This window comes from Hemiscyllium ocellatum, chromosome 10, assembly GCF_020745735.1.
Source record: "Hemiscyllium ocellatum isolate sHemOce1 chromosome 10, sHemOce1.pat.X.cur, whole genome shotgun sequence".
Lineage (NCBI taxonomy): Eukaryota > Metazoa > Chordata > Chondrichthyes > Orectolobiformes > Hemiscylliidae > Hemiscyllium > Hemiscyllium ocellatum.
Genome location: NC_083410.1, coordinates 74,883,623 through 74,910,158, shown reverse-complemented (window position 1 = coordinate 74,910,158; position 26,536 = coordinate 74,883,623). Strand labels below are relative to the sequence as shown.

The 26,536-nt window shown below is 42.2% G+C and overlaps 1 protein-coding gene across 5 annotated transcripts in view; it reads left to right on the top strand.

Annotated features, from left to right (window-relative positions):
- Positions 1–26,536, top strand: part of serac1 (serine active site containing 1) — a 163,663-nt gene that overhangs the window by 96,225 nt on the left and 40,902 nt on the right. For all 5 annotated transcript variants that reach the window (XM_060831614.1, XM_060831615.1, XM_060831619.1 and 2 more), the window contains exons 11-12: positions 2,132–2,258; positions 5,926–6,026. In XM_060831614.1, coding sequence (XP_060687597.1) covers positions 2,132–2,258; positions 5,926–6,026 — 228 coding nt within the window. The remainder of the gene's footprint in view (positions 1–2,131; positions 2,259–5,925; positions 6,027–26,536) is intronic.

Here is a 26,536-nt window from a genome sequence, read left to right as displayed (position 1 = left end):
AGGATATCTTCAGGGTAATGTCCTAGACCCAACTATCCTCAGGATAGTGTCCTAGACCCAATTATCCTTAGCTGCTTCATCAGTGATCTTCTCACCATCATAAGGTCAGAAGTAGGGTTGTACACCAATGATCTCACAACGTTCAGCATCATTTGGGACAACTCAGATATTGAAGCTGCCCATGTCCAAATGTAACAAGTTCCAGGCTTGGGCTGAGAAATGGCATGTAACATTCACGCTATAAATATGTAAGGCAATGACTATTTCTAGTGAGACATAGTCTAACCACTACTCCTTGACATTTAATATTGTTACCATCACCGAACTGTCAATATCATGGAGGATTACCATTGACCAGAAATGCAACTAGACTCGCCTTATAAATGTGTTGGTTACTAAAGCAAGTCAGAGGCTCAGAATACTGAAATGTTCTCCTCTTGACTCCACAAAACCTGTGCACCATCTACAAGACACAAGTTCCAGACTGTGATGGAATATTCTCCACTTTCAACACCAATAATACTCCATCTAGGAAAGAGCAGTCCACTTGATTGGCACCACATCCACAAACATCCACACTCTCCAGAACCCCTGGTCCTCTCCTTCCAACCTACCAACCTCAGCATACAATGCATCATCCTCCATCATTCCCACTAACTACAAACAGTCTCCACCACCAGAGATATATTTCTCTCCATAAGTATATTCTACATAGACCATTCCCTCCTCAACTCCCTTATTAGGCCCCACCCCCAACCCCCAACTCACCCTCCACATCCGGCATCTTCTCTTGCCACCGCAAGAGGTGTAAAACCTACGCCCACCCCCCCCCCCCCCCCCCCCAATCTCCATTCAAGGCCCCAAAAGATCCCTCCACATCTGACAGAGATTTTCCTGCACTTCCCCCCACATCATCTCCTGTGTCTGTAGCTCTCTATGTGGTCCCGTCTACATTGGGATGACAGAATAGCAATTTGTGAAACATTTTAGAGAACATCTGTGGGACACGTGCACTAAACAACCCCACCGCCCTGTGGCCGAACACTTCAACTCCTCCTTCCACTCTGCCAAGGACAGGCAAGTCCTGGGCCGCCTCCACCGCAAAATCCTAGCCACTCAACATCTGGCAGAAGTATATCTCATCTTCCCCCTCGGGACCCTCCAACCACATGGAATCGATATTGATTTCACCAGTTTCCTCATCTCCTCTCCCCTCACCTTATCCCAGATCCAACCCATCAACTCTGTACCAGCCTCTTGAATGGCCAACCTGTCCATCTTCCTTCCCACTTATCTGCTCCACTCTCCATTTTGACCTATCACCATCACCCTCCATCTTCATCTAGCTATTGCATTCCCAGCTACTTTCCCCCCTCAGCCCCAAACCCCCTCACACTTATCTCTTCAGCCCCCTTGCCACCACACCCCCCCCCCCACCCCCGACCCCCCATTTCCGATGGAGATCTTATGCTCGAAACGTCGACTCTCTCGCTCTTCAGGTGCTGCTTGACCAACTGCTTTTCCACCACCACACCTTTTGACTGATCTCCAGTATCTGCAGTCCTCACCTTCTCCATATATTCTAATCACTTGTCTGAAGAAAACATTCTGGCACCACAGTGGCAACACATATCTGTAAGAGCAACAGTACAGAACACATCTCTCAGAAAGGCACAGTACTCTTACATATGGTGATCAAAAGTTATGGGGGAAGACAGTAGAATGGAGTTGAGAAACACATTAGCCATAATCAAAATGCAAAGCAGATCCAGTTGGCATAATTGTCTAATTCTGCTCCTGTGTATTATGGAATTCTGGTCTCCTTCAGGTATTCTGACCTTACATGAACATACTAATGCAATGAAAAAGAAATGCACTTCTCTTGATGACAAATTTTGATCTGATTCAGCCCCTTATTCTTCCGAGCCCTTATATACAACAATAGAATCTGTTTTATTGATGGCTCTCTCTAATTGTAATAAATGCAACATACTGGTTTAATAATTAAACAGCAACACAGCAACAACTTAGATTATTTACTTGCATCAATCTCAGGCTATACTGATTGAAATGTTGTACAGCTATTTTGCATACTACAGATGAATATAGATGTTGATTTTTTTTTCATCAGTCAGCCAATCAAAGCAGATGTTCTTTTCATCCATGGTCTGCTGGGGGCAGCTTTTAAAACATGGCGACAGAAGGACCACAGTAATATGGAGGATAAGGATGCTGATTACACAGAATGTTGGCCAAAGGTACCAGTGATATCTGTCTAAACTGTTCGCATTTGACACCCTTTTGTTTGTCTTTTTTGATATTATACTTACCTAGCTATGAATGTAGAAACTCATTTATGATTATCTCAATTGTTCTTTACTAAAGAAATCATTCAGCTCATTGCCCCTGTACTTTTCTTTTCCTTATAATTCTACCCCCTGCTTTCCTTCATAGGCCTGGAATTTTTCCTCTTCAATTATTTATTTGATTTCATTTAGAACATTACTATTTAATCTCTTTAGATATCTGAATAGCAGTAGTGTATATTTTGAATATCAGCATATTTAATTTTTCATCATGAAAGTGCCCAAGGATGACTGATTGTCAAAAGCATTATACAGCTGATACACTCATGCTGAGTGTATAAATTTATTATGTAAAATAAAAACAATGAAATGGTCCTTCCTGAGAACATAACTATGCCTGACATTTTCATTTATTTCACTGGTAAATGATCTCTTTTCACTTATAGAAAGAACAGTATGCTGCCATATAATATGGTGCAAAGTAAACTGTTGTTGTCTGGATAAAAAATATCTTGGATTTATGACAATGAGTGGGAGAGCAAATCTATGTCAAAGGACTTGTATGTTACATAAATTATTGCATTTGTAAAGAGGTATAGCGGCCTATTTTGACACCTTCAAGCTTGCGTTGTTATGCTACTTTTGAACGTGATAGGACAGAAAGTCCAAATAGAGCAATTCATTATCCATCATCAGAATTGAAGTGAACTCGGGTTTCAGGACCATGATTTTCCCTAATATCATACTTCCATACAGTTAGACTATTGGGAGATCAATCAAACTATTCAGTGGTATTTTTGTTCTCTTCTATCCTAAGTCATGTAATTCATGTAGAGAGTAAAAAAGTGTGGTGCTGGAAAAGTGCAGCATGTCAGGCAGCATCCAAAGAACACGAGAGTCGGCGTTTTGGGCAAAAGCCCTCCACCAGCAATGTAGCGGGAAAGGAAGCTAAGAGATAAATAGGGTGCTCAAGGTAGGGTGGGGGAAAGGTAGATGGGATGGCGATTGGTTGATGCAGGTGAGAGGTAATTGTGATGTGTTAGTGGGGACGGTGGAGCGGATAGGTAGGAAGGAAAATGGGAAAAGTAGAACAGGTCAAGAGGGAGGTGCCGAGTTGGTGTTTTGGACTGGGGATGAAGTGAGGGGAATTTGAAAACTGGTGAAGTCAATGTTGATGCCGTGTGGTTGTAGGGTGCCAGGGTGCAAGGAAAGGCATTCTTCCTGCAGCTGGCGGTGGAAGAGGGCCAGGATTGGCATGTCTTTGGGAGAGTTGAAGTGTTTGGCTACAGGGCGGTGGGGTTGTTCGGTGTGTGTGGACCAGAGATGTTTCCTGAACCTCTCTGCATGTTGGCGCTCTGTCTCCCCAATGTAGAGGAGACCACACCGAGAGCAATGGATGCAGTAAATGAGACCAGTGGGCGTGCAGGAAAATCTCTGCCAAATTTGAAATGATCCTTTAGGGTCTTGGATGGAGGTTTTACACCTCGTGTGGCGGCAAGGGAAGGTGCCATGTGTGAAAGGTGGATTGGCGAGGACAAGGACCTAACAAATGAGCCACAGAGGGAATGGTCTCTGCAGAATGCATCTCGGAGTGGAGAGGGAAGTATATTTTTAGTGGTAGCACGCACCAACAATTCCACCACCCAGTGATGAACCACTTCAGCTCTCCCTCACACTTCCCTAAAGACATACAAATCCTCCACCGTCAAATCAAAGACACCCACAAACTGGAGGAAGAACACCTCACCTTCTGTCTCAAGACCCTACAACCACACGGCATCAACACTGACTTTACCAGTTTGCAAATCTCCCTTCCTCCACTCATCTCAGATCCAACCCTCCAAGTTGACACCTCTGTTTTGACCTGTCCTACCCATCTTCCCACCTATCCATTCCACCCTCCCCATCTACTGATCATAATTACTTCCCACCTGCATCCACCTATCACCATCCCATCTAATATGCCCCCAGCCCCACCCACCCTCCTACTTCTCTGTCAGCTCCCTTCTCCTTCCACATTCCTGATGAAGTGCTTATGCCCAGAATATGAAGTAAAGATGTCCATGGACATATCATAAAGCCACACAATTAACTTGATTGGATGTGTATGTAATTAATTAATACTACAATTGGTTTGTAATAGCTAAAGGTGGGTTAAATGTACAAATGTGTCTGTTTCCCTTTGTTTAGTGGAGAGTCCCTTGCCTGCCAGAGGCTTTCTCCTCACCTGTGTAAAATAATTCATTTAGCCATGTTGGGGTGGAATGAAGAAAAGTAAAATGTATCCAGTGGGTGGTGGGAATCTGGAATGCACAGCCTGGGAGTATAATAGAGAGGAGAAGCCTCATGGCTTTTAAAGAATACATAGATGATCACTTGAAATATAGCAAGGTTATGGGCCTAGTGCTGAAAAGCAGGATTACTATTGATATATGGGTGCAGATTCGTTGCTGCTGCACCCATCGTCCCACTGATGGGACTCTTCTGCACTCAATAACTTAATGGTGGGAAGAACCCTTCAGCTCAAGGATACACAACTGCCTTAAACAGAACTCTCATCAATTATTGCCTACAGGATTCTCAAATTAATGGATTGAGAAAAAAATTGTTTTGCTTTAGGCAGATTTGACTTGGAAAGTTGGAAAGCAGAAGAGAGGAAATAAAAGCTGCACAGTTATACATTTTACATAGTGTTTGCAAACTATGCTCTCTGGATGTCAACTGACAGCCACCTGATTTTCTTCTATATTCAGTGAGGTCTCGCCCATTCTCTAGACTAAATCTGACCTCTGAACTGTGGAAGAAATCTGCACTTTGTGACGTTCAGAGGCTGCATTCAATCCCTTCCTTAATTAGCAGAACACAGCTACACATTGAACTGGTGGTCAGGAACAGACACACTGCACGTACACAACGCCTTCTACCAGAACTAATAGCAATCTGTTCCTTTTCTGCTGTTGTACTTAGAACCTGCAAAGTCACATTGCATCCTTTCTAAAATGTTTAAAGTGAGATGTATGTTAACTACTTCAATGCTATATGGACTGTATACAGAAGTTGGAAGCCTATTTCCAAAAGTGGGAATCCATTCTCCAAAAGTTCAAATTCCAAGAAATTGGCAGGAATTTCTCATCCCTCTAAATGCCTCTTGGAGCAAGGTTCCAATGCAGTAATTGAGGAGACACCATCAAATTTTGCATGCTATCTACCAACATGGCAGGTGAGGATCTCAATCCTCTGAAAAACAAAAACAGCATGAACTTAGTATAAAGTTACTGTTGATCAGTTTTCTGGTCACGACTTTGGAATGTAGTTGATACCTTAAAATTATGATGGTCTTATTTCCCTCCCACACTCCAATTGCAAAGAAATATGAAGGTTTTAAACATTACATTGTTGATACTCCTGGCCAGTTGTTTTCAAATAAACAGGCGCAATTATGTACTTTTCATGTCTTCCATTGAAAGCATTGATTTTGTAGACGGTATTGATTCAGCAATTTTCTACACTTACAATTGGAGCAATGTAAAATGTCATGTATTATGATTGAGTTTAGAAGTCAATTTAAATGATTTTTGACTTTTAACTTAATGTATCTATACTGCTGATTTGTATTCAGACCTGGTTGGCTGCAGACTGCCCCAATCTCAGAATATTGTCAGTGGAGTATGACAGCCACCTTAGCGACTGGAGATCCAAATGCCCTGTGGAAAATGAAAGGTACTACACTTGGCTCTTATCTAATATTATGTCTATCTACAATATTGACATAAATTCTTTAAAAACAATTTTATGAGCAATATCATCTTCTGTGGATACTTCTAGGCACTTTACGCCAATGGTTACTTTTGCTGCACTATCATTATTTTCCATTGTAAATATTGATGATAATTATGGCAGTCAGTTTACAGAAGTGATAATGAATAAAAGAGTAACGGGTTAAGAAAGGAAACTGGGAATTCTCCCCACTCTTCTTTTATAAGTTTCAGGATCATTTATTTCTGCCTAAATAGTTATTGCACATAATTTGAGTGGCAGCATCTATACTGCAAGCTTTGAGTAATACATGGTCATGTTAGCATAAATTGTGTACACAGGTCCACAAGGTGACTTTATCGTGAAAATGCTGCGAGGTTAGAGACCACAAACTTGAATTCAGTAATGTTACCAAATATTTATAATGTTGAAACCAATGTGGAACTTCTTTTCATAAATCGTATGCAATGATCACCTTGACGAATGGGGTGCAAAACAGACATGTTACAAGGAATGTACCTTCTATGAAATCTACAGACAAAATACAAGCAGTTGATGATATCAAGTCTGTATTTCATTCCACCATGTCAAAGTGAGGAGTATTGTAATTTTGATCAGGGAATTTAATAAGCGATCAGGGCATTTAATAAGCAAACAGGAACAATCACATTGGTGGGAATTTATTATTGGCCTCCTAAAAATCCAAGAGAAGTACAATAGTAGATGTTGAGGGAAATTTCAAGGAAGTGTAAAGTAATAAGGTAGCGATAGTGTGGGATTGCAACTTGTCCAACATTAACTGGGTTAGTTGTAATGTGAAAGGTTAGAGAGATCGTAATTCTTAAAATGCATCCAGGGCAGTTTTTTAAGCCAGTATGTCGAAGGCCCTAAAGAGAGGGGGCAATCCTGAACTTAATTTTAAAATTGGAGGTGTACTGTACAGCGAAGAGGGTTACCTCAGATTACACTGGATCTTGACCAGATGGGCCAATGGGCTGAGAAGTGGCAGATGGGGTTTAATTCAGATAAATGCGAGGTGCTGCATTTTGGGAAGGCAAATCTTAGCAGGACTTATACACTTAATGGTAAGGTCCTAGGGAGAGTTGCTGAACAAAGAGACCTTGGAGTGCAGGTTTATAGCTCCTTGAAAGTGGAGTCGCAGGTAGATAGGATAGTGAAGAAGGTGTTTGGTATGCTTTACTTTACTTGGTCAGTATATTGGGTACAGGAGTTGGGAGATCATGTTGTGGCTGTACAGGACATTGGTTAGGCCACTGTTGGAATATTGTGTGCAATTCTGGTCTCCTTTCTATCGGAAAGACGTTGTGAAACTTGAAAGGGTTCAGAAAAGATTTACAAGGATGTTGCAGGGTTGGAGGATTTGAGTTATAGGGAGAGGCTGAACGAGCTGGGGCTGTTTTCCTTGGAGCGTCAGAGGCTGAGGGGTGACCTTATAGAGGTTTACAAAATTATGAGGGGCATGGATAGGGTAAATAGGCAAAGTCTTTTCCCTGGAAGTCTTAAGATGTATTAAGGTAGAATAGTCCTCAGGACCTGAGAAGTGTATCTCAGGAGTTTGAATGAGGCTAGGGAGGAAATTGCAGGCGGCCTAGCAGAGACATTTTTATCATCGACAGCCAGGGATGAAGTGCCCGAAGATTAGAGGGTTGTGGTAGTATTTAAGAAAGGCTACAAGGAAATGCTTGACAAAACCCACCGATGAGCATAACATGAGTGGTAGGTACGCTGTTAGGGGGATTCTGAGATAGGATCTGTAGGCATTCTGAGAGACAAAGACTCTTAGGATAGTCAGCATGGGAAATTGTGTCTCGCGAATTGGATTGAGGTTTTTGAACGGGTGACCAAGAAAGTACATGAGGTAGACATCGTCGATATGGATTTCATCAAGCCCTTGACAAGGTATCGGATGGTAGATTGATGAATAAAGTTAAGTTTCACAAGATCAAGGCGAGCTAGCCAATTGGATACAAAATTGCCTTAAAAGATAGAAGGCAGAGGATAGTGGTAGAAGGTTGTATTTCAAATTGAAGGCCTCTGACCAGCAGTGTGCCACAGACATCAGTGTTATTTGTTATTTGCATATGATTTAGATGAGAATTTAGGAGATATGGTTAGTAAGTTTGTGAATGACACCAGGAGGGTTACACCCAAAACGTTAACTTCTCTTCTTCCTAGCTTGCTGTGCTCTTCCGCCTCTTGCTTATCTACCTTGAGTTTCAGCACCTGCAGTTTTTTTTGTCTCTGACACCAAGATTGGCAATATAGTGGGCAGTGTAAGAAGGTTATGTGGAAATGCAATAAGATCTTGATCAAGTGTGCCATTGGCTGAGGAATAGCAGGTGGAGGTTAATTTAGATAAATGCAAGGTATTGCATTTTGGTAAAGCAAACCAGGACAGGACTAATATAGGGCTCTAGGATGTGTTATAGAACAAAGAGATTCAGTGGTGCAGGTTCATAGCTTCTTGAAAGTAAAGTCACAGCTGGACGCTATGGTGAAGAAGGCTTTCGGCATGCTTGCTTTCATTCGTTAGAGCAGTGAGTATAGGAGCTGGTACATCTTGTTACACAAGACGTTGGTGAGGTGACATTTGAAGTACTGCATGTAGTTCAGGTCACCCTAGAAAGAAAGGATATTATTAAACTAGGCAGAGTGCAGAAAAAGTTTACTGGATGCTACCTGGACTGGAAGGTTTAACTTCTAAGGAGAGGTTGGATAGGCTGGGACTTCTTTCCCTGCAGCGTAAGAGACTGAGAAATGACCCTGAAGAGAAGCGTGAGAGACATAAATAAGGCAGATAGCTAACAGCTTTTTTCACATGAAAGGAGAGGCTAAATCTAGAGGGCGTAGATTGAAAGTGAGAAGGGAGAGATATAAATGGGTCTAGGGGGACATTGTTTTTCATGCAAGTACTGATCAATGTTTGGAACAGGCACCAGAAGTAGTAATGGAAGTTAGTACAATTTTGTAATTTAAAAAACATGATAGTTACATGGATGGGATAGGTTGGAGAGATATGGACCGATTGCAGGCAAATGGGACCAGTTCAATTGTGAAAGCTGGGTGGCATGGGCAAGTTGGGCTGAAGGGCCTGTATCCATGTTGCACACCTCTATGACTCTAAGAAGTGCTAAAAGAGGATATGAAAAGATACTGGCATGTAAAATAAAGGAAAATATGAAGTTGTTTTACAGACACATTAAGGATAAAAGGATAACAAGAGAAAAGGTAAGATTTGTTAAGGAGTACAGTGATAATTTGTGTGTAGAGTCAGAGTTTGGAGTTAGGATTCTAAATTAATACTTTGTTTGATGCACACTATTGAGAGGGAAGATATGGGCATAGAAATCAGGGAAAATGTGATGCAATTAAAGGAATTAGCACAGATGGAGAGGATGTTCTGTGTGGTTTGGCAGGTTTAAAAGTCGAGCCATTTCAAGAGCTGTATGACATGTATCCCAGGTTGAGTGATACAAGAGAGAAAATAGCAGGGTGCTTTAAAAAATGTTCAGTTCCTCTCTGACCACAGGAGAGGTGCTGGAGGACAGCCAATGTGGTAACGTCATTCAGGAAGTGAATAAGGAATAAAACAGGAAACTACAGGACAGTCAGTCTAACCTCAGTGGTGGGGAAACTACTGGAAGAAATTCTGAGGGAAAGAATTAATCTACCTTTGAAGAGGCAGAGAATCATCAAGATCAGAGTAATTTTGTTTGGGAGAGATCGTGTCTGACCAACTTAATTGAATTTTCCGAAGAGGTGTAGATGAGGACAATGCTTTTAGTGAAGTCTGCTTCTACTTCAGCAAGGTTTTTGATAAGGTCTCTCATGGAAGACTGATAACTAAATTTAGAGCCCGTGGCATGCAAAGACCTTTGGCAAATTAGATCCACAATTGATTGAGTGGCAAGAAGCAGAGGGTGATGGATCATGGATGTTTTTCCAATTGGAAGTGTTGTCCAGTCAGGCTGTTTGTGTCTTTTATAAGTGATTATAAATGGTTTAGATTTGAATGTAGGAGTGTTGATCAATAAGCTTGCAGATGATTCAAAAATGGTAGGTAGCCTTAGACTACAAGAGCATGTAGAAGAGCTGGTCAGATAAGCTGATCAATGGTGAATTGAATTCAGTCTGGATAAATGAGATGATGCACTCAAGCAGGACAAATTAAGCAAGGGAATATGTGATTGATCCTGGGAAGCACCGAGGATCATAGGTACTTTGGTGTACATGCACACTGCTCCTTTAAGGTATCAGCACAAGTGGATAAAATGGTTAAAAAGGAGTACTGATATTCTTGCCTTTAGTAGCCAAGGCGTAGAGTTTAAGAGCAGGGCAATTATACTGGAACTGCATAAAATATTTTGGTTTGGCCACAACTTGAATATTTGTGCACTTCTAGAATCCACGTAACATTAATTGCATTACCAAGGCACACAAGACCACGTGCTAGGTTCTGGGATGGAAATAGTTTAATTGTTTTTGACCAGCACAGACACAATGCCTGAATGGCAATTTTCTGTGCTGCAGATCTGTGACTGCATGTTGAATGTTAGTTGATTTGACGGAATTAAATTATTTCTTTTGAAATACAAAATGTGTATTCAGTGTTTAGATCTCCCTTCAAAAAAAAGCTTTAAGTTGTTAGAAATGGTGAGGCAGTGTGTTGTCATAAGTTCAATATCAGTAGAATGTGATTATATCCTGCACTTTTTATGAAATCTGCAGTTTCCCAACACTGCATTATGTCATCTGTTGGGTGGTGCTCATTAGAAATGAGGCACTAACGAGTTGAGGAAATCCATCCTATTATTTTATATTTTCTAGCACTTAGTAAACTATCTATATAAACACAGATTTTGTAGCATTTCATTGTAGAACATTAATGGGACACAAATAAGAATGAGGGAAAGGAAAGAATGGCATTTATATTTCAAGCAGTCATGAGCTTGTGCCTTTAGTCATTGGAATGTGAGTCATTTGCCTTAACTTCTACAATTGAATGAGATGATGGAAAGTAAGTATTCAGATATGGCAGATGGAGTTTAATTTGAATAAACATGAGGTATTGCATTTTAGTAATACAAACAAGGACAGGACTTATGCAATTAATGGTAGGGCCCTGAAACAGAGAGACCTAAGGGACTAATGTACATAATTTTTTGAAATTTGCATCATTTAGCATGCTTGCCTTCATTACTCAGACCTTTGAGTGTAGGAGTTGAGACATCATGTTAAGGTTGTGCAGAACATTGGTGAGGCCTGTTCCAGAGTACTGTGTGCATTTCTGGTCACCCTGTTCCAGGAAAGATAAACAATAGATGGAGGAGTAGGCCATTCTGACCTTCGAGCCAGCACCACCATTCATTGTGATCATGGGTGATCATCCTCAATCAGTATCCTGTTCCTGCCTTATCCCCACAACCCTTGATTCCACTAACCTTAAGAGCTCTATCCAACTCTTTCTTGAAAGTATCCAAAGACTTGGCCTCCACAGCCTTCTGGGGCAGAGCATTCCACACGCTCACCACTCTCTGGGTGAAGAAGTTTCTCCTCAACTCTATTCTAAGATATTATTAAACGGGAGAGGGTTCAGGAAAATTTTACCAGGAACGGAGGGTTTGAAATGTACAAATAGATTTAAAAGATTGTGGGCGGCACGGTGGCACAGTGGTTAGCACTGCTGTCTCACAGCGTCTGAGACCCGGGTTCATTCCCGACTCAGGTGACTGACTGTGTGGAGTTTGCACATTCTCCCCGTGTCTGCGCGGGTTTCCTCCGGGTGCTCCGGTTTCCTCCCACAGTCCAAAGATGTGTGGGTCAGGTGAATTGGCCATGCTAAATTGCCCGTAGTGTTAGGTAAGGGGTAAATGTAGGGGTATGGATGGGTTGCACTTCGGCGGGTCGGTGTGGACTTGTTGGGCTGAAGGGCCTGTTTCCACACTGTAAGTAATCTAATCTAAGACTGAGACTTTTTTCACTGGAATTCTAAGAGGTTGAGGGGTGACTTTATTGAGATTTATAAAATCATGATGGAAATAGATAAGGTGAACGACATTTTTTTTTTCCCTACGCTGGAGGAGTTCAAAGCTGGGGGGCATTTGTTAAAAAGGTGAGAGGAGAAAGATTTAAAAAGGACATGAGGGGCAACTTCTTTTTTACGCAATGGTTTGTGTGTAAAATGAACAACCAGAGAAAGTGGTGGATGCAGGTACGGTTACTGTGTTTAAAAGACTTTTGGATAAGTTCATGCACAGGAAAAATGTGGATGGATGTGGGCCAAGCTCAGGCAGGTGGGACTAATTTAGTTTGGGAACATGGTCAGCATGGTTGGACCGAAGGGTCTGTTTCCATTGCTATAGGACTCTATGATTCTATATTCATTTTATGTCAGCACTTGAGCATTTTTCATTTTCATTGTTTCTTGGCATATTTTAGTGCTTAGTCTATCTATCTTGGTGTCTGACCCAATATTTTACATTCTGATTCTGCTAGCTTTGCAACATGACTGACTTAAATTCTTGTAATCCATCACATCCTTTAGTTGGGGGGACCTCAGCTGGTGTTGGAAATACTGTAGCTCTTTGAAAGACAGTAACAGATTTTTAACATTTGAATTGTCCTGTCTACCCTGTAGCTCAAACTGGATTGGCTTAAAAAACACAGTGGTGTTTAATGCCTGAATTTAAGGCTTCTGAGATACCAGGAGAAGTCTCACTTCTTCAGTGCCTCCATGTGTGACTTTGTTTTTCTTTAATTTGATATTCTGTTTATTAGGAGCTGTGAAAGCTGTTCACTCTACCTCTCAGAAGTACTCAAAGTTTAGCACATGAGAATTAAATTCTTTTCTGCCTGAAGTGAAATTCCATAGTATTGATAGGAACTTGAGTTGTCAATGTATTCCTCTTCTTTCAGCACATATGTATTTGTATTCAGTGTATTGTATTTCCATTGAATGTAGTGTACTCGGAAACAGATTTAATCTTTGAGACCAATACTAAGGAAAGGGAACTGTACCCTTGTGGCAGTCTTCGCCCAAATGTTCTGAGATCAGTGATCTGGAGCATTGTCCTTGTAAGTTGTATAACTAGGACTGTAGAGATGGCTTTAAAGTCAATATTGTTGGTGGGGGTGGGGTTAGTATCGATCAGGGGAAAGCCACAGTGGCCATGTTTTAGCACTGAACCTGACTGTGTTCAGAAGGGCAGCAAGGAGAACAGGAGATCAATAGTGATTGGAGATTTAATCATGGGAGGAACAGACAGGAGGTTCTGTGGTTGTAAGCGAGACTCCAGATGGTGTGTTGTCTCCTGGCTGCCATGGTCAGGGATGTCTCTGATTGCATCTACAGGATTCTTAAGGATGAGGGAGAGCAGCCAGAAGTTGTGGTACACATCAGTACCAATGCCATAGGCAGGGAAAGAGAGGAAAACCTGAAAAGAGGAATTAGGTTGGAAGCTAGAAAGCAGGATGAACAGAGTAGTAATCTCAAGATTGCTACTGGCGCCACGGGCTAATGAGGTGAGGAGTAGAGAGCGCGAGTGTCGCTGAACACATGGCTGCAGGAGGGAGGGGTTCAGATGTATGGATCATTGGGATGCCTTCTGGCGAAGGTAGGACCTGTGATTAGAAATCAAGTTGATGGAGCAAATATCTGTGGAAGTAGAATGTATCTGGCATGATTGTTTCCAATTATGCTAATTAATCTGGATGTGGTGGTCTCACAACCATTGAAATTGATCTGTCTTTGCCTGAGAGGGGTTTATGAGTTATGTTGTCCAATATTAATTTGTTTTCTTGAAACGTTTCTTAAACAGCTTGTACATCTTCATTTTTGAGCTCAGCCCAAATCCTGCATACTGAATTCCTTTCCATACAAGCAAAGTTCCAAAAGTGCATTATTTCCATTCTTGCCTAGCTGTGCTGGCTTTTTTACCTGCCAACTTAGTTTTGATTTTAAACCTCATTTTCAAATTTAGTTTTCATTTCACTCCATTCTATTTGTTGATTTCATTTGATTTATTGTTGTCACATGTACCTAAGTACAGTGGAACAGTTTTGATTTGCAGATAGTACAGGCAGATCATAGGGTTAGTGAGTTTTGAGAAGATTTGTAGCTCAGGTTGAGGTTCTGGATGTAGGGTTGAACCTCCCAGCTCAGATCATAGAGTGTTTAGACAGACCAAGTCAGACAAGGTTATAAATGCACAGGAGGTGCACAATAGCAAGATCAAGTCCATTCAGCACTCTTAATAACAGCAGAGAAGAAGGTGTTCTTGAACTTGTTGGTACAAGTTCAAGAAGGACGGTTGTACGTGAACTGGAGCGGCACCAATATCCTGGGCAGGAGGTTTGCTAGAGCTGTTCAGGAGGGTTTAAACTAGATTGGTAAGGCTGGGGGTGGGGAACCTGAGCTATAGATCAGGTGATGGAGTAGGTTAGATTACTTAGTGTGGATGCAGGGAAATCTGTTTGTCTGGATACAGAATTGGCTGGTCCTTTAGAACTCAGATAGTGGTGGTAGACGGAAAGTATTCAGCCTGGAGTTCGGTGATGAGTGGTGTTTCGTAGGGATCGGTTCTGGGACAACTGCTGTTTGTGATTTTTACGAATGACTTGGCTGAGGAAGTGGAAGAGTGGGTTAGTAAGTTTGTCAGTGATACAAAGGTTGGTGAAGTTATGGATAGAGTGGAGGGCTGTTGTAGGTTGCAACAAGACATCGACATGCAGAACTGGGCTGCTAAGTGGCAGATGGAGTTCAACCAGGAAAAATGTAAAGTCATTCACTTTGGAAGGTCAAATTTGAATGAAGAATACAGGGTTAAAAGCAGATTTCTTGGCAGTGTGGAAGAACAGAGGGATCTTGGGGTCCATGTCCATAGATCCCTCAAAATTGCCACCCAGGGTGATCAGGTATATATTAAGAAGGTACATGGTGTGTTGGCTTTCATTAGTAGGGGGATTGAGTTTCAGAGCCGTGAGGTTATGCTGCAGCTGTTCAGAGTCCTGGTTAGACCACACTTGGAATATTGTGTTCAGTTCTGGTCACCTCATTTTCGGAAAGATGTGGAAGCTTGAGAGAGGGTGCAGAGGAGATTTATCAGGATGCTGCCTGGACTAGATGGCTTATGAAGAATGTTTGAGGGAGCAAGGATTTTTCTCATTGGAGTGAAAAGGAAGAGAGGTGACTTGTGGGGGTGTATAAGATGTTGAGAGGCATGCATAGAATGAATAGCCAAAGACTTTTTCCCATGGCGAAAATGTCTATCACTTGGAGGCATAATTTTAAGATAATTGGAGAAAGGTTTAAGGGAGATGTCAGAAATAGGTTCTTTACCCAGGGAGTGATGGATTGCGTGGAATGCACTGCCAGCAGTGATAGTAGAGTCAGGCGCATTAGGTACATTTAAGGTCTTGGATAGGCAAATGGAAGTTAGTACAATGAAGGCTATATAGGTTAGTCTGATCTTAGAGTTGGATGGAAGGCCGGCAAAGCATAGAGGGCGAAAGGGCCTGTGGTGTGCTGTACTAATCTATGTTCTTATGTTCTAAGTAGTGAAGGAGAGTTAATCTAAGAAGAGTTTTGTGAAGTTATAGGGAAATGAAAAGACCATAGTATGGGTCACAATGCATGTAGTAGTAAGTTGAGTGTGACAAGAAGGGCAGTTTATACAAATGTAAGAACTGATAAGTATGGTTAGATCAGGAGAACGTTGAACAAAGGGAAAGGAGGGTTCAGGTGAATGGTAATTCAGAAATGTCAAGGCAAAAGCTAAGACACTAAAAGTATACATCAATGTGGGCAAAGAAAGGTTCAGTGGGACTGGAAGGACAGATTTTATTGTAAAAGCGCAACAGACTATAAAAAGGTGGGGAAAAGGAGCAGGAATGGGACATTCTGCTGTTTGGGTCAGCTTTGCCATTAAGTGAGATTATGGCTTATCTTCTACTTCAGCACCATTTTTCTGCATTCCTTTACCCTTGATCTTTTTTAGTATGTAGAAATCTATCAGTATCAGTCCAAAGTCTCCCAATCCTCTGAGTGAAGAAATCCTTCCTCCACTCAGTACTAAGTGATCTGCTAGGAGAAACTGAGGACTGCATTTGCTAGAAATCAGAGTCGAGAGTGTGGCGAAAAGCACAGCAGGTCAGGCAGCATCCAAGGAGCAGGAAAATCGACATTTTGGGCATAAGCCCATTTCTGATGAAGGACTTAATCCTGAAATGTCACTTCTCCTGTTCCTCGGATGCTGCTTGACCTGCTATGCTTTTCCAGTGCCACACACTCAACCTTAAATCTGAGACTAATTCTGAGACTAAGTCAGTAACCAGGGGCAATTTTATTTTTATATTCACTATTGGAGTGTGGTTGTCATTGGCTGGCCAGCATCTATCACCCATCCCTAGTTGCACTTGAGAAGGTGGTGGTGAGTTGGCTTCTTGCATTGCCACAGTCCACAGGCTGTAGGTTGACCCACAATACCCTTATGGAGTGAATTTCAGGATTTTGACCCAGGAACACTAAAGGAAATATTTCCCAAGTCAGGATGGCAAATGGCTTGGAGGGGAACTTGCAGGTGGTGGTGTTCCCATTTATCTGCTGCCCTTGTCCTTTTAGATAGAAGTGGTCATATGTTTGGAAGGTGCTGTCTCAGGATCTTTGGTGAATTTCTGCAGCACACCTTGGAGATAGTACATTCTGCTGCTACTGAGCATCAGTGAGTGAAAGAGACGGTGGATACTTGTTGATCTGGTGCCAGTCAAACAGGCAGCTTTGTCCTGGATGGTGTTAAGATTTTTGAGTATTTTTGGAGCTGCGCTCATGAATTGTGCATTATAGGTCGTGACATGCCTTGAGGAGTCAGGTAGTGAGTTACTGGCTGCAGTATTCCTAGCATCTGACTTGCTCTTTAAGCCTCTATATTTATGTGGCAAGTCCAGCTGGGTTTCTGATGAATAGTTACACCCAGGATGTGTATATTGGAGGAGTCAGAAATGGTGACACTATTGAATATAAAGGGGCAATTGTTAGATTGCCTGCCATTTGTATGGTGTGAAAATTACTGCTTTTTGACAGCCCAAGCCTGGATATTTTCCAGATCTTCTTGCAACTGAATATGGACTACTTCAGTATCTGAGGAGTCGCAAATGATCCGCAAATTATGCCGAATGTTACACAGTCATCAACAAACATCCCCACTTGTGGTCTTATGATGGGGGTAAAGATCATTAATGAAACAGCTGAAAATGGTTGGTGCTAAGACACTACAACAGAGATGTCCTGGAACTGATCTGACTGACCTCTGACCATCACAACTATTTTCTTTTGTGCTAGACATGACTCCAACCAGTGAAGAGTTTGCCCCCGATACCCATTTATTCCAGTCTCCAGGCAGAGGAACATCCTTCCTACATCTACCCTATCAATCCCTTATCAAAGTTTACATGTTTGAGTGAGATCAAATGTCATTCTAAGCTCCATGAGTAAGAGCTCAGTGTATTTTATCGTTGCTCATTGGCCAAACTTTCCATCCCAGGAATTAACTTGGTGAACTTTTCTCTCTGGCAAGTATATATTTCTATAAGGGAACCAAAGGTATACATAATACTCGATGTTTAGATCAGAGTGGTGCTGGAAAAGCACAGCAGGTCAGGCAGCATCCAAGGAGCAGGAAAATCGGCGTTTCGGGCAAAAGCCCTTCATCAGGAATCCTGCTGTGCTTTCCCAGCATCACTCTGATCTAAACTCTGGTTTCCAGCATCTGCAGTCCTCACTTTTGCCCTATAATACTCAATGTGTTATCTCACCAAGGATTTGAATAAATCTATGACAGGCTAGACTTGTAATAGGCACTTTTATGCCTGTACTCAAATTCTCTTGTAATAAATGCCTCATCGCTATTGCTATTGTTAACTTTTTTCCGCTCATTAACAAGGGACATTCAGGACTCCTTGATGTTCAGCACTTCCCAGCCTTTTCCATGTAAGAAATGTTCAGTATTACTGTTTTCCTACTAAAGTGTATAACTTCATATTATTGTATTCCAGCTGCTAAATTAGGTTCTGCAAAATTCATTGGACCATTTTTGCATCATCCTTACAACACTCATTGCACCTTGTTTTCTGCACCTGTAAACTTAAAGTATATTTCATTCTTCAGACTGCAAAGAATCATTGAGTTTTTACAGCACAGAGTCAATCTGGTCATCTTTGGTCAATCAGATCTGCACTGGTCATCAATTATTTATCTATTCTAATCTGATTTTCCAGCATTTGACCTGTAGCCTTGTATGCTATAGTGTTTCAGCTGCTCATTTAAATATTACTTAAGTGTCTTGAGAGTTCCTGCCTCTAACATCTTCATAGTCTGCAAGTTCCAAATACCCACCATCTTCCAGGTGGATAATTCTTTTCTCAACTATACTCTCTACCTCCTGCTCCTTGCATTTAGGATGCTGTGTCCCTAGTTATTGCCCCTTCTACCAAGGGCTAATGTTTCTCTCTATATACCCCTCTCTGCCCACCAAAATTTTGAATACCTTAATCAGATGTCCCCTCAGCATTCTCTGTTCTGAGGGAAATAATGCCAGATTATCAAGTGTTATGGACAAGACAAGACCAGACCACCTCAAAATGTGTTAAGATACCTTAGACTCTAAATATCTCTTATTTTGAAGATAAATATCAGGTGCGGAGTTCCAGATACCATTTGATTGGTCAACCTACTCGACATTAAGCAAACATGATTATTCAAACACCATAATTAAAATACAACAGAAGAACCAACCTGGAATAATTTAGCTCTATGGGAAATGTAACAGAATGAAGATACAGTTATTGTTGCTACTTAACTGTTCCAATATAGTGACATCCCCTAAACACGTGCTTGGCAAAAGATAAATTCAGAAAACAGATTTTGTCTTGCATACCGTCCAGCAGTCAAAATACGTGATGCTGGAAAAGCACAGCAGGTCAGGCAGCATCCGAGGAACAGGAGAGTCAACTCTGCAGACATAAGCCCTTCATCTGCAATGATAGGGGGGAGAGGGGTGGCAGACAGCTGAGAAATAAATAGGGTAGCAATGAGGATGGTGGGAAAGGTCGTTGGGAAGGCAATTGGTAGATGCAGGTTGGGGGTGATTTGTTTTTGGTCAGTGGGTAGGGTGGAGTGGAATGGTGATAAGGAAGATGGACAGGTTGGACAGTTCAAGAGGGTGGTGCCAAATTGGAATGTTGGATCTTGGTTGAGATGGGGGATGGGGAGATTTGGAAACTAGTGAAGTCAATGTTGGTGCAGGGTTCCAAGGTGGAAGATGAGGTGTTCTTCTCTAGTCATTGGTGGTTTAGATTTGGCAGTGGAGGAGGCCCAGGAATTGCATATCCTTGGTGGGAGAGTTGAAGTGGTTGGCCACAATAAAGTGGAGCTGTTTGGTGTGTGTATTCCAGAGATGTTCTCTGAAACATTCCGCGAGTTGGTGTCCTGTCTCCCTAATGTAGAGGAGACCACATCGAAAGCAATGGACAAGGTAGATGGCATGTTTGGATGCATTTCGCATGAAAATCTCTGCCGAATGTGAAAAGATCCATTGGGGCCTTGTATGGAGGTGAGAGAGGAAGGTGTGGGCACAGGTTTTACACCTCTTGAGACGACAAGAAGGTACTGGGTTTGGAGGGTGGGTTGGTGGGAGGCCGTAGACCTAACGAGGGAGTTACAAAGGGAATGGTCTCTGCGGAACACAGATAGGGGTGGGTAGGGAAATATATCTCTGGTGGTGTGGTCTATTTGTAAGTAGTGGAAATGGTGAAGGATCATGCGCTGTATTCAGAAATTGGTGGGGTGGAAGGTGAAGACTGGGTGCAGGTGCTATCTCTGTTGCAGTTGGAGGTATGGGGTTCAAGGGCAGAGGTGCGGGAAGTGGAGGAGATGCGCTTGAGGGCGTTATTGATCACATGGAAGGGACAATTGCAGCCCTTGAAATAGGAGGCCATCTGGGATGTCCTGGAGTGAAATTTCTCCTCCTGGGATCAGATACAGCAGAGGAATTGAGAGTAAGGGAGAATAATTGGGAGTACAGAAGGGGTTTGGGAGCCAGTGTGTTTGAAATAGATGTATGTGTTGAGTCGGTCGCCGGAGGTGGAGACGGAAAAGGTTGAGGAAGGGGAGGGAGATGTCCAAGATGGCCCAGGTGATCTTAAGGTCAGGGTGGAAAGTGTTAGTGAAGTTGATGAACTGTTCAAACTCTTTAGTGGCGCCAATACAGTCATCATGTAGCAGTGGAAAAGGTGGGGATGGTGCCAATGTAACTACAGAAAATGGAGTGTTCCATGTATCCTACGAAGAGACAGGCATAGCTGGGGCACATGTGGGTGCCCATGGCTCCCCCTTTTAGTCTGAAGGAAGTGGGATGATTCAAAGGAGGAGGAGACATTGTTGAGGGAGAGGACCAGTCTGCTAATCTAATATATGTGTCGGTGGAGGGATACTGTTTGGTCAGCAGGAGGATAAGAAACGGAGAGCTTATAGGCCTTCGTGATACAGAATGGATGTGTATAGGAATGGGTGTCCATGGTGAAGATGAGACGGGGGCCAGGGAACTAAAAGACATGGAAGAGGTAGATGGTGTTCCGAATATATGAGGAGAGTTCCTGGACCAAGGGAGGGGCATGATGGTATTGTGATATGAGGAGATATGTTCACTGGGGCAGGCAGGAGTGGGAAAAGACAGTAGGTCAACCGGGACAGTCAGGTTTGTGGATGGTGTCTGTAAGTTAGTGCCTGCTTCAGTGGTGTTGAGATCAGTGCGCCAAATTGTCACTGTGCCCCTCCTTGTCTGCTGGTTTAATGGTGAGATTAGGGTTAGAGCCGAGGAAATCCAGCAGTCTCGGAAAGGAACCCCCAGCTTTGAGAGAGGGAAAAATAGCTTCCACCTCTTCAAGATCCCAACAGCAACTTCTGCTGAAAACTAAAAACTAAATTCCCTGATTTTGTTGATGGGAGCTTGATCACACCCATTCAGACTGTTTCTGTTATTTTAGCTTTTAAAAAGAAAAAACACTCAAGGCTTTGCAAGTTGTTTATCTTCTCATAGACTGACTGGAATCTCTCCCCCAGTCTCTCTCTCTCTCTCTCAATAAAAATAGGACAAAATAACCTCTTCAAGCCACAGCATCATTCTACTGGTATCTCTTCATACATGAGTTGCTCCAGCCCAAGCAGAAGCATGGTGAAGCATTTCTGCAATCTTTCTCATGCAATCAAATTTTTCTACAGTGTGGCGATCAGAACTGCATAATTATTTAGCTATGGTGGAATTAACATTATACAAAAATCTCCCATAGGTTTCTTGCTCTTGTATTCAATGTCTTGAATTGTAATGACAAGAATTCCATATAAAACCTTTATCACGTTATCTACCTGACTTGCTGCCTTCAAAGTTCTGTAGACACGCTCAGAAAGGTTTCTCTGGTTTTGTCTGCACTCATTTTGATCTTCTAAAATGCATTATTAAAGAATAACATTCTCACATTTTCCCTGAAGACTGGTACCAGGCTAATTGTCGTATTTCTTCTGAATTTCTTCAAAAGTATTGTTGAGTGTTAAATCTGTTGGGAATGTTGTAGAATCCAGGGAATTTTGGAAAGTCTAACCATCACATCCACTATTTCTGCAGCCGCCTCTTTTAGATCCTCAGGGTGCCAGCTGGCGTGTCTCCCCCATTATCCCCCTCCACCTCCGCAGAGAGGCCCAGGCCCAAGGCCATGTTGTGAAAATGTGCACTGTTCTTTGTGTTAGCTGGAACAGTCTATTCCAAGTGTGTGGGCTCATAGTGGTAAGTAGGGAGATCTATGATCCCTGCTCCCTGGACCTGGAATAAGCCTGAGACTCTAATATGGTGACCAGAACTTTACACAGTATTACAGCTGTAGCATAATTAACTTTATAAACAATACTGTAATAACCTCCTTACTCTTATGTTAAGTGAATTGACAAATGAAAGCAAGTATCCCTTATGCCATGCTTACTACTGTAATAATGGGGAATTTTAACTTTCCAATCATAACCTCAGACTGCCAAAAAGTGTTAATGGTTTGGCTGAGAAGGAATTTAAGTGTGTTCAACAATAACGTTCTCAATTAAATATGTAGATGACCTTCCGATAGAAGGGGCAAAAATCGACCTTTTCTTGGGAAATAAGACAGGGAAAGTGACTGAAGTGTTAGTGGGGAACAGTTTGGGACCAGTGAACAAAATTCTATTAGTTTTAGAATAGATGAGAAAAGATAGATCATGGTCCACAACTTAAAGTTCTAAACTGGAGTAAGGCCAATTTTGAAGGTATTTGATAGAATGTTTGAAAAGTTAATTTGGGGAGGCTGTTTGTAAGTAAGGGACTTTTGGCAAGTGGGTGTCTTTCAAAAGCGAGACAACAAATTCAGCATTTTCCCATTAATGTGAAGGGCATAGCTGGCAGGTGTAGGGAACACTGGATTACTCAAGACATTGAGGCTCTGATCAAGAAAGAAAAGAGGCCAATGTCAGGTATAGACAGCTAAAATCAAGTGAATATCTCGAGTTTAGCAGGTGTAGGCATGCACTTGAAAGAAATCAGGAGGCTAAAGTTGGGGCATGACATAGCTTTGGCAGGCAAAGTAAGTAGAATCCAAAGAGATTCTACAAGTATATTAAAGGCAAAAGAGTATCATGGGAGAGAAGAGGGACACTTAAAGACCAATGAGGTCATCTATGGGTGGGACTTGAGAAAGTAATTAGTTATGTCTTGAAAAGAGTCCACATTATAGAAGATGAGATGCTGGACATTTTAAAAGGGATAAGATAGATAAGTCCCCAGAACCTGATTAAGGAGACAGTCAGTCTTCACAGTAGAAGACATGAACATAGAACAATACAGTGCAGAACAGCCCTTTGGCCCTCAATGTTGCACTGACCTGTGAACTAATCTAAATGCATCCCCATAGACTATCGTATCATCATCCATATGCTTATCCTAGGACTGTTTAAATGCCCTTAATGTGGCTGAGTTAAATAAATTGGCAGGCAGGGCATTCCACGCCCTAACCACTCAGAGTAAAGAACCTGCCTCTGACATCTGTCTTAAATCTAGCAGCTCTCAATTTGCAGCTTTGCCCCCTCGCACAAGCTGACATCATCATCCCAGGAAAAAGGCTCTCACTGTCCACACTATCTAACCCTCTGATCATCTTCAATGTCTCTATTAAATCCCCTCTTAGCCTTCTTCTCACCAAGGCCCAATCCCTCAGCTTTTTCTCATGAGACCTTCCCTCCAGACTAAGCAACATCTGGTAAATGTCCTCTGCACCTTTTCCAATGCTTCCACATCCTTCCTGCAATGGGGTGACCAGAACTGTACACAATGTTCCAAGTGAAGTCGCACTAGTGTGTTGTACAGTTGCAGCATGACATCACGGCTCCAGAACTCAATCCCTCTGCCAATAAAACTTAACATACCACTGTCAACCAGGGTGGTAACTTTCAAGGATCTATGTACATGGACACCAAGATCCCTCTGTACACCCACACTACCAGGAATTTTTCCATTGACCCAGTATTCTGCCTTCCTGTTATTCCTCCCAAAGTGAATCACTTCGCACTTAGCTGCATTGAACTCCATTTGCCACCTCTCAGCCTAATTCTGCAGTTTATCCAAGTCCTCCTACAACATTCTTCCACAATGCCCACCACTCCGTCTACTTTAGTGTCATCACACACTTACTAACCCATCCACCTATGCCTGCGTCCAAGTCATTTATAAAAATGACAAACATGAGTAATATCCCAAAAATTCAAGAGAGTCAGGGGCAGAGCTCAGTATGGTGGTCATCACCAAGGAGAAGGTGCTAGAAAAACTAAATGGCCTGAAGGTGGATAAATCACCTGAACCAGATGGATTACACGCCAGAGTTCTAAAGGAGATAGCTGAAGAGATAGAGGAGGCATTAGTGGTGATCTTTCAGGAATCACTAAAGTCAGGGAGGCTCCCAGTGGGCAAGAAAATTGCTAATGTGAGCCCCCCATCCCGCTTAAAAAGGGAGTAAAGCAGAAGATGGAAAATTACAGGCCGATTAGCCTAACCTTGTTCATGGGTAAGATTTTGGAGTCCACTGTGAAGGATGAGATTTCTTACTACTACTTAATAAAGGCAGAGTCAGCATGGTTTCATCAAGGGGAGGTCATGCCTGACAAATCTGCCAGAATTCTTTGAGGAAGTAACGAGCAGATTAGACTAATGGAGAGCCAATGAATGATGTCTATCTGAACTTCGAGAAGACGTTTGACAAAGTGCCACACAGGAGGCTTCTGAATAAGATAAGGACCCATGTGTAAGATGCAAGGTGCTAGCATTGATAGAAGATTGGATGTCTGGCAGAAAGCAGAGATTGGGCAAAGAAAAGAGTCTTTCTCAGCAAGGCTCAGTATTGAGGCCACAACTTTTCACTTTATGTATAAATGATGTAGATGAAAGAACGGAGGGCATTTTGGCTAAGTTTGCAATCAGTGCAAAGATAGGTAGAGGGGCAAGTAGCTTTGAGGAGGCGGGGAGACTACAGAAAGAATTGGTCAGGTTCGGACAGTGGGCAAAGAAGTGGTAGATGGAGTACTACGTGGCAAAGTGTGTGGTCATGTACCTTGGTGAGAAGAACAGGAGCATGGGCTATTTTCTAAATGGGGAGAAAATTTAGAATTCTGAAGTGCAAAAACTCTTGGGAGTTCTAGTCCAGGATTTTCTCAAGGTAAACTTACAGGTTGAGTCAGTAATCAGCAATGTTGGCTTTTATTTTGAGAGGACATGAATATAAAAGCAGTGATGTAATTCAGAGGCTGTATAAGGCTATGGTCAGGTCACATTTGGAGTATTGTGCGCAGTTTTGGGCCCCATATCTCAGGAAGGATGTACTGGCCCTGGAACAGGTTCAGACGATGTTCATGAGAATGATCCCAGGAATGAAAAGCTTAACATAGGAGAAATGTTTGAGAACCTTGAGGACTTATACTCGGAGTTTAAAAGGATGAGGGAGGGATATAATTGGAACATACAGAATATTGATTGGCCTGGACAGTGTAGATGTGGGGAAGATGTGTCCATTGGTATGAGACTCTAGGGGTCAAGGGCATAGCCTTAGACTAAAGGGAAGATCTTTTAGAACAGGGATAATGAGAAACTTTTCAACCAGAGAGTGGTGAATCTATGAAATTCACTGCCACAGAAAGCTGTGGAGACCAGGTCATTGAGGATATTTAAGACAGAGGTAGATAAGGTTCTTGATTGTCAAGGAGATCAAGGGTTATGGAGAGAAAGCAAAAGAATGGGGATGACAAACTTATCAGCCAGGATTGAATGGTGGAGCAGACTCAATGGGCTGAATTTCTGTACTTATGTCTTGTGGTCAACTTAAGTTTATCCTAGAACGTTATGGGAAGCAATGAAGAAATTGTAGGGCCCCCAGCAGAGATATGTGGATCATCAACAGCCATGATGATGTACCTGAAGACTGGAGCATAGCTAATGTTGTGCCATTATTTAAGAAAATCTGCAAGGAAATCCCAGGAAACTACAGACCAGTGAGACTAAACATCAGTGGTGAGTAAGTTGTTGGAGAGGATTCTGAGAGACAAGATCTACATGCATTTGGAAAAGGAAAGGACTGATTAGGGATAACCAGGATGTGAAAAATTTCTCACAAATTTGATTGAGATTTTTGAAGAAGTGACCCAGAAGATAGATGAAGGCAGAGCAGTAGACATTGTCTTCATGGACTTTAGAGAGACCTTAAACAAGTTTCTGCATTGTAGACTGGCTGGATCACTTCGGATCCTGGAAGAGCTAGCCAATTGGAACAAAACTGACTTGACAGTGGAGACAGTTGGTGGTGGTAATGGGTTATTGTTCAGACTGAAGGTCTGTAACGAATAGTGCACTGCAAGAATTGGTGCTGGATCCACTGTTGTTCACCATTCATATAAAGATTTTGGTGGAGAATATAGGAGGCATGGTTATTAAGCTTGCAGATGACATCAAAATTGATGGTAAAGTGATGTCACAAGCCATCAACAGATTCACTAATGCCAGATTAATTCAACTGCACTCACAAGATACCGGAGAAAGTCATCCAAGCACCATGCAACACCATCCACACACTCAAGACCAATCTCAACATGATCAAACCAGCAGTCAAAAGGAGGAGCCATAGTCCTGCAAAATAAAACAGACTACTGAAAAGAAGCATATTGACAACTGAACAGCCAGAAACACTACTGACAACTATCTGTTCATCTGACCAAAGAACACACCCCTTCTGAGTATCCTATGCATTCTCATCCTGCATACATCTCGGATAGGAGACTTCTACTGCCTTCCGAAGCTATGCACAGCCAACACACCTGGATGTCCCCTCGTATCAGACTATGGGACCCT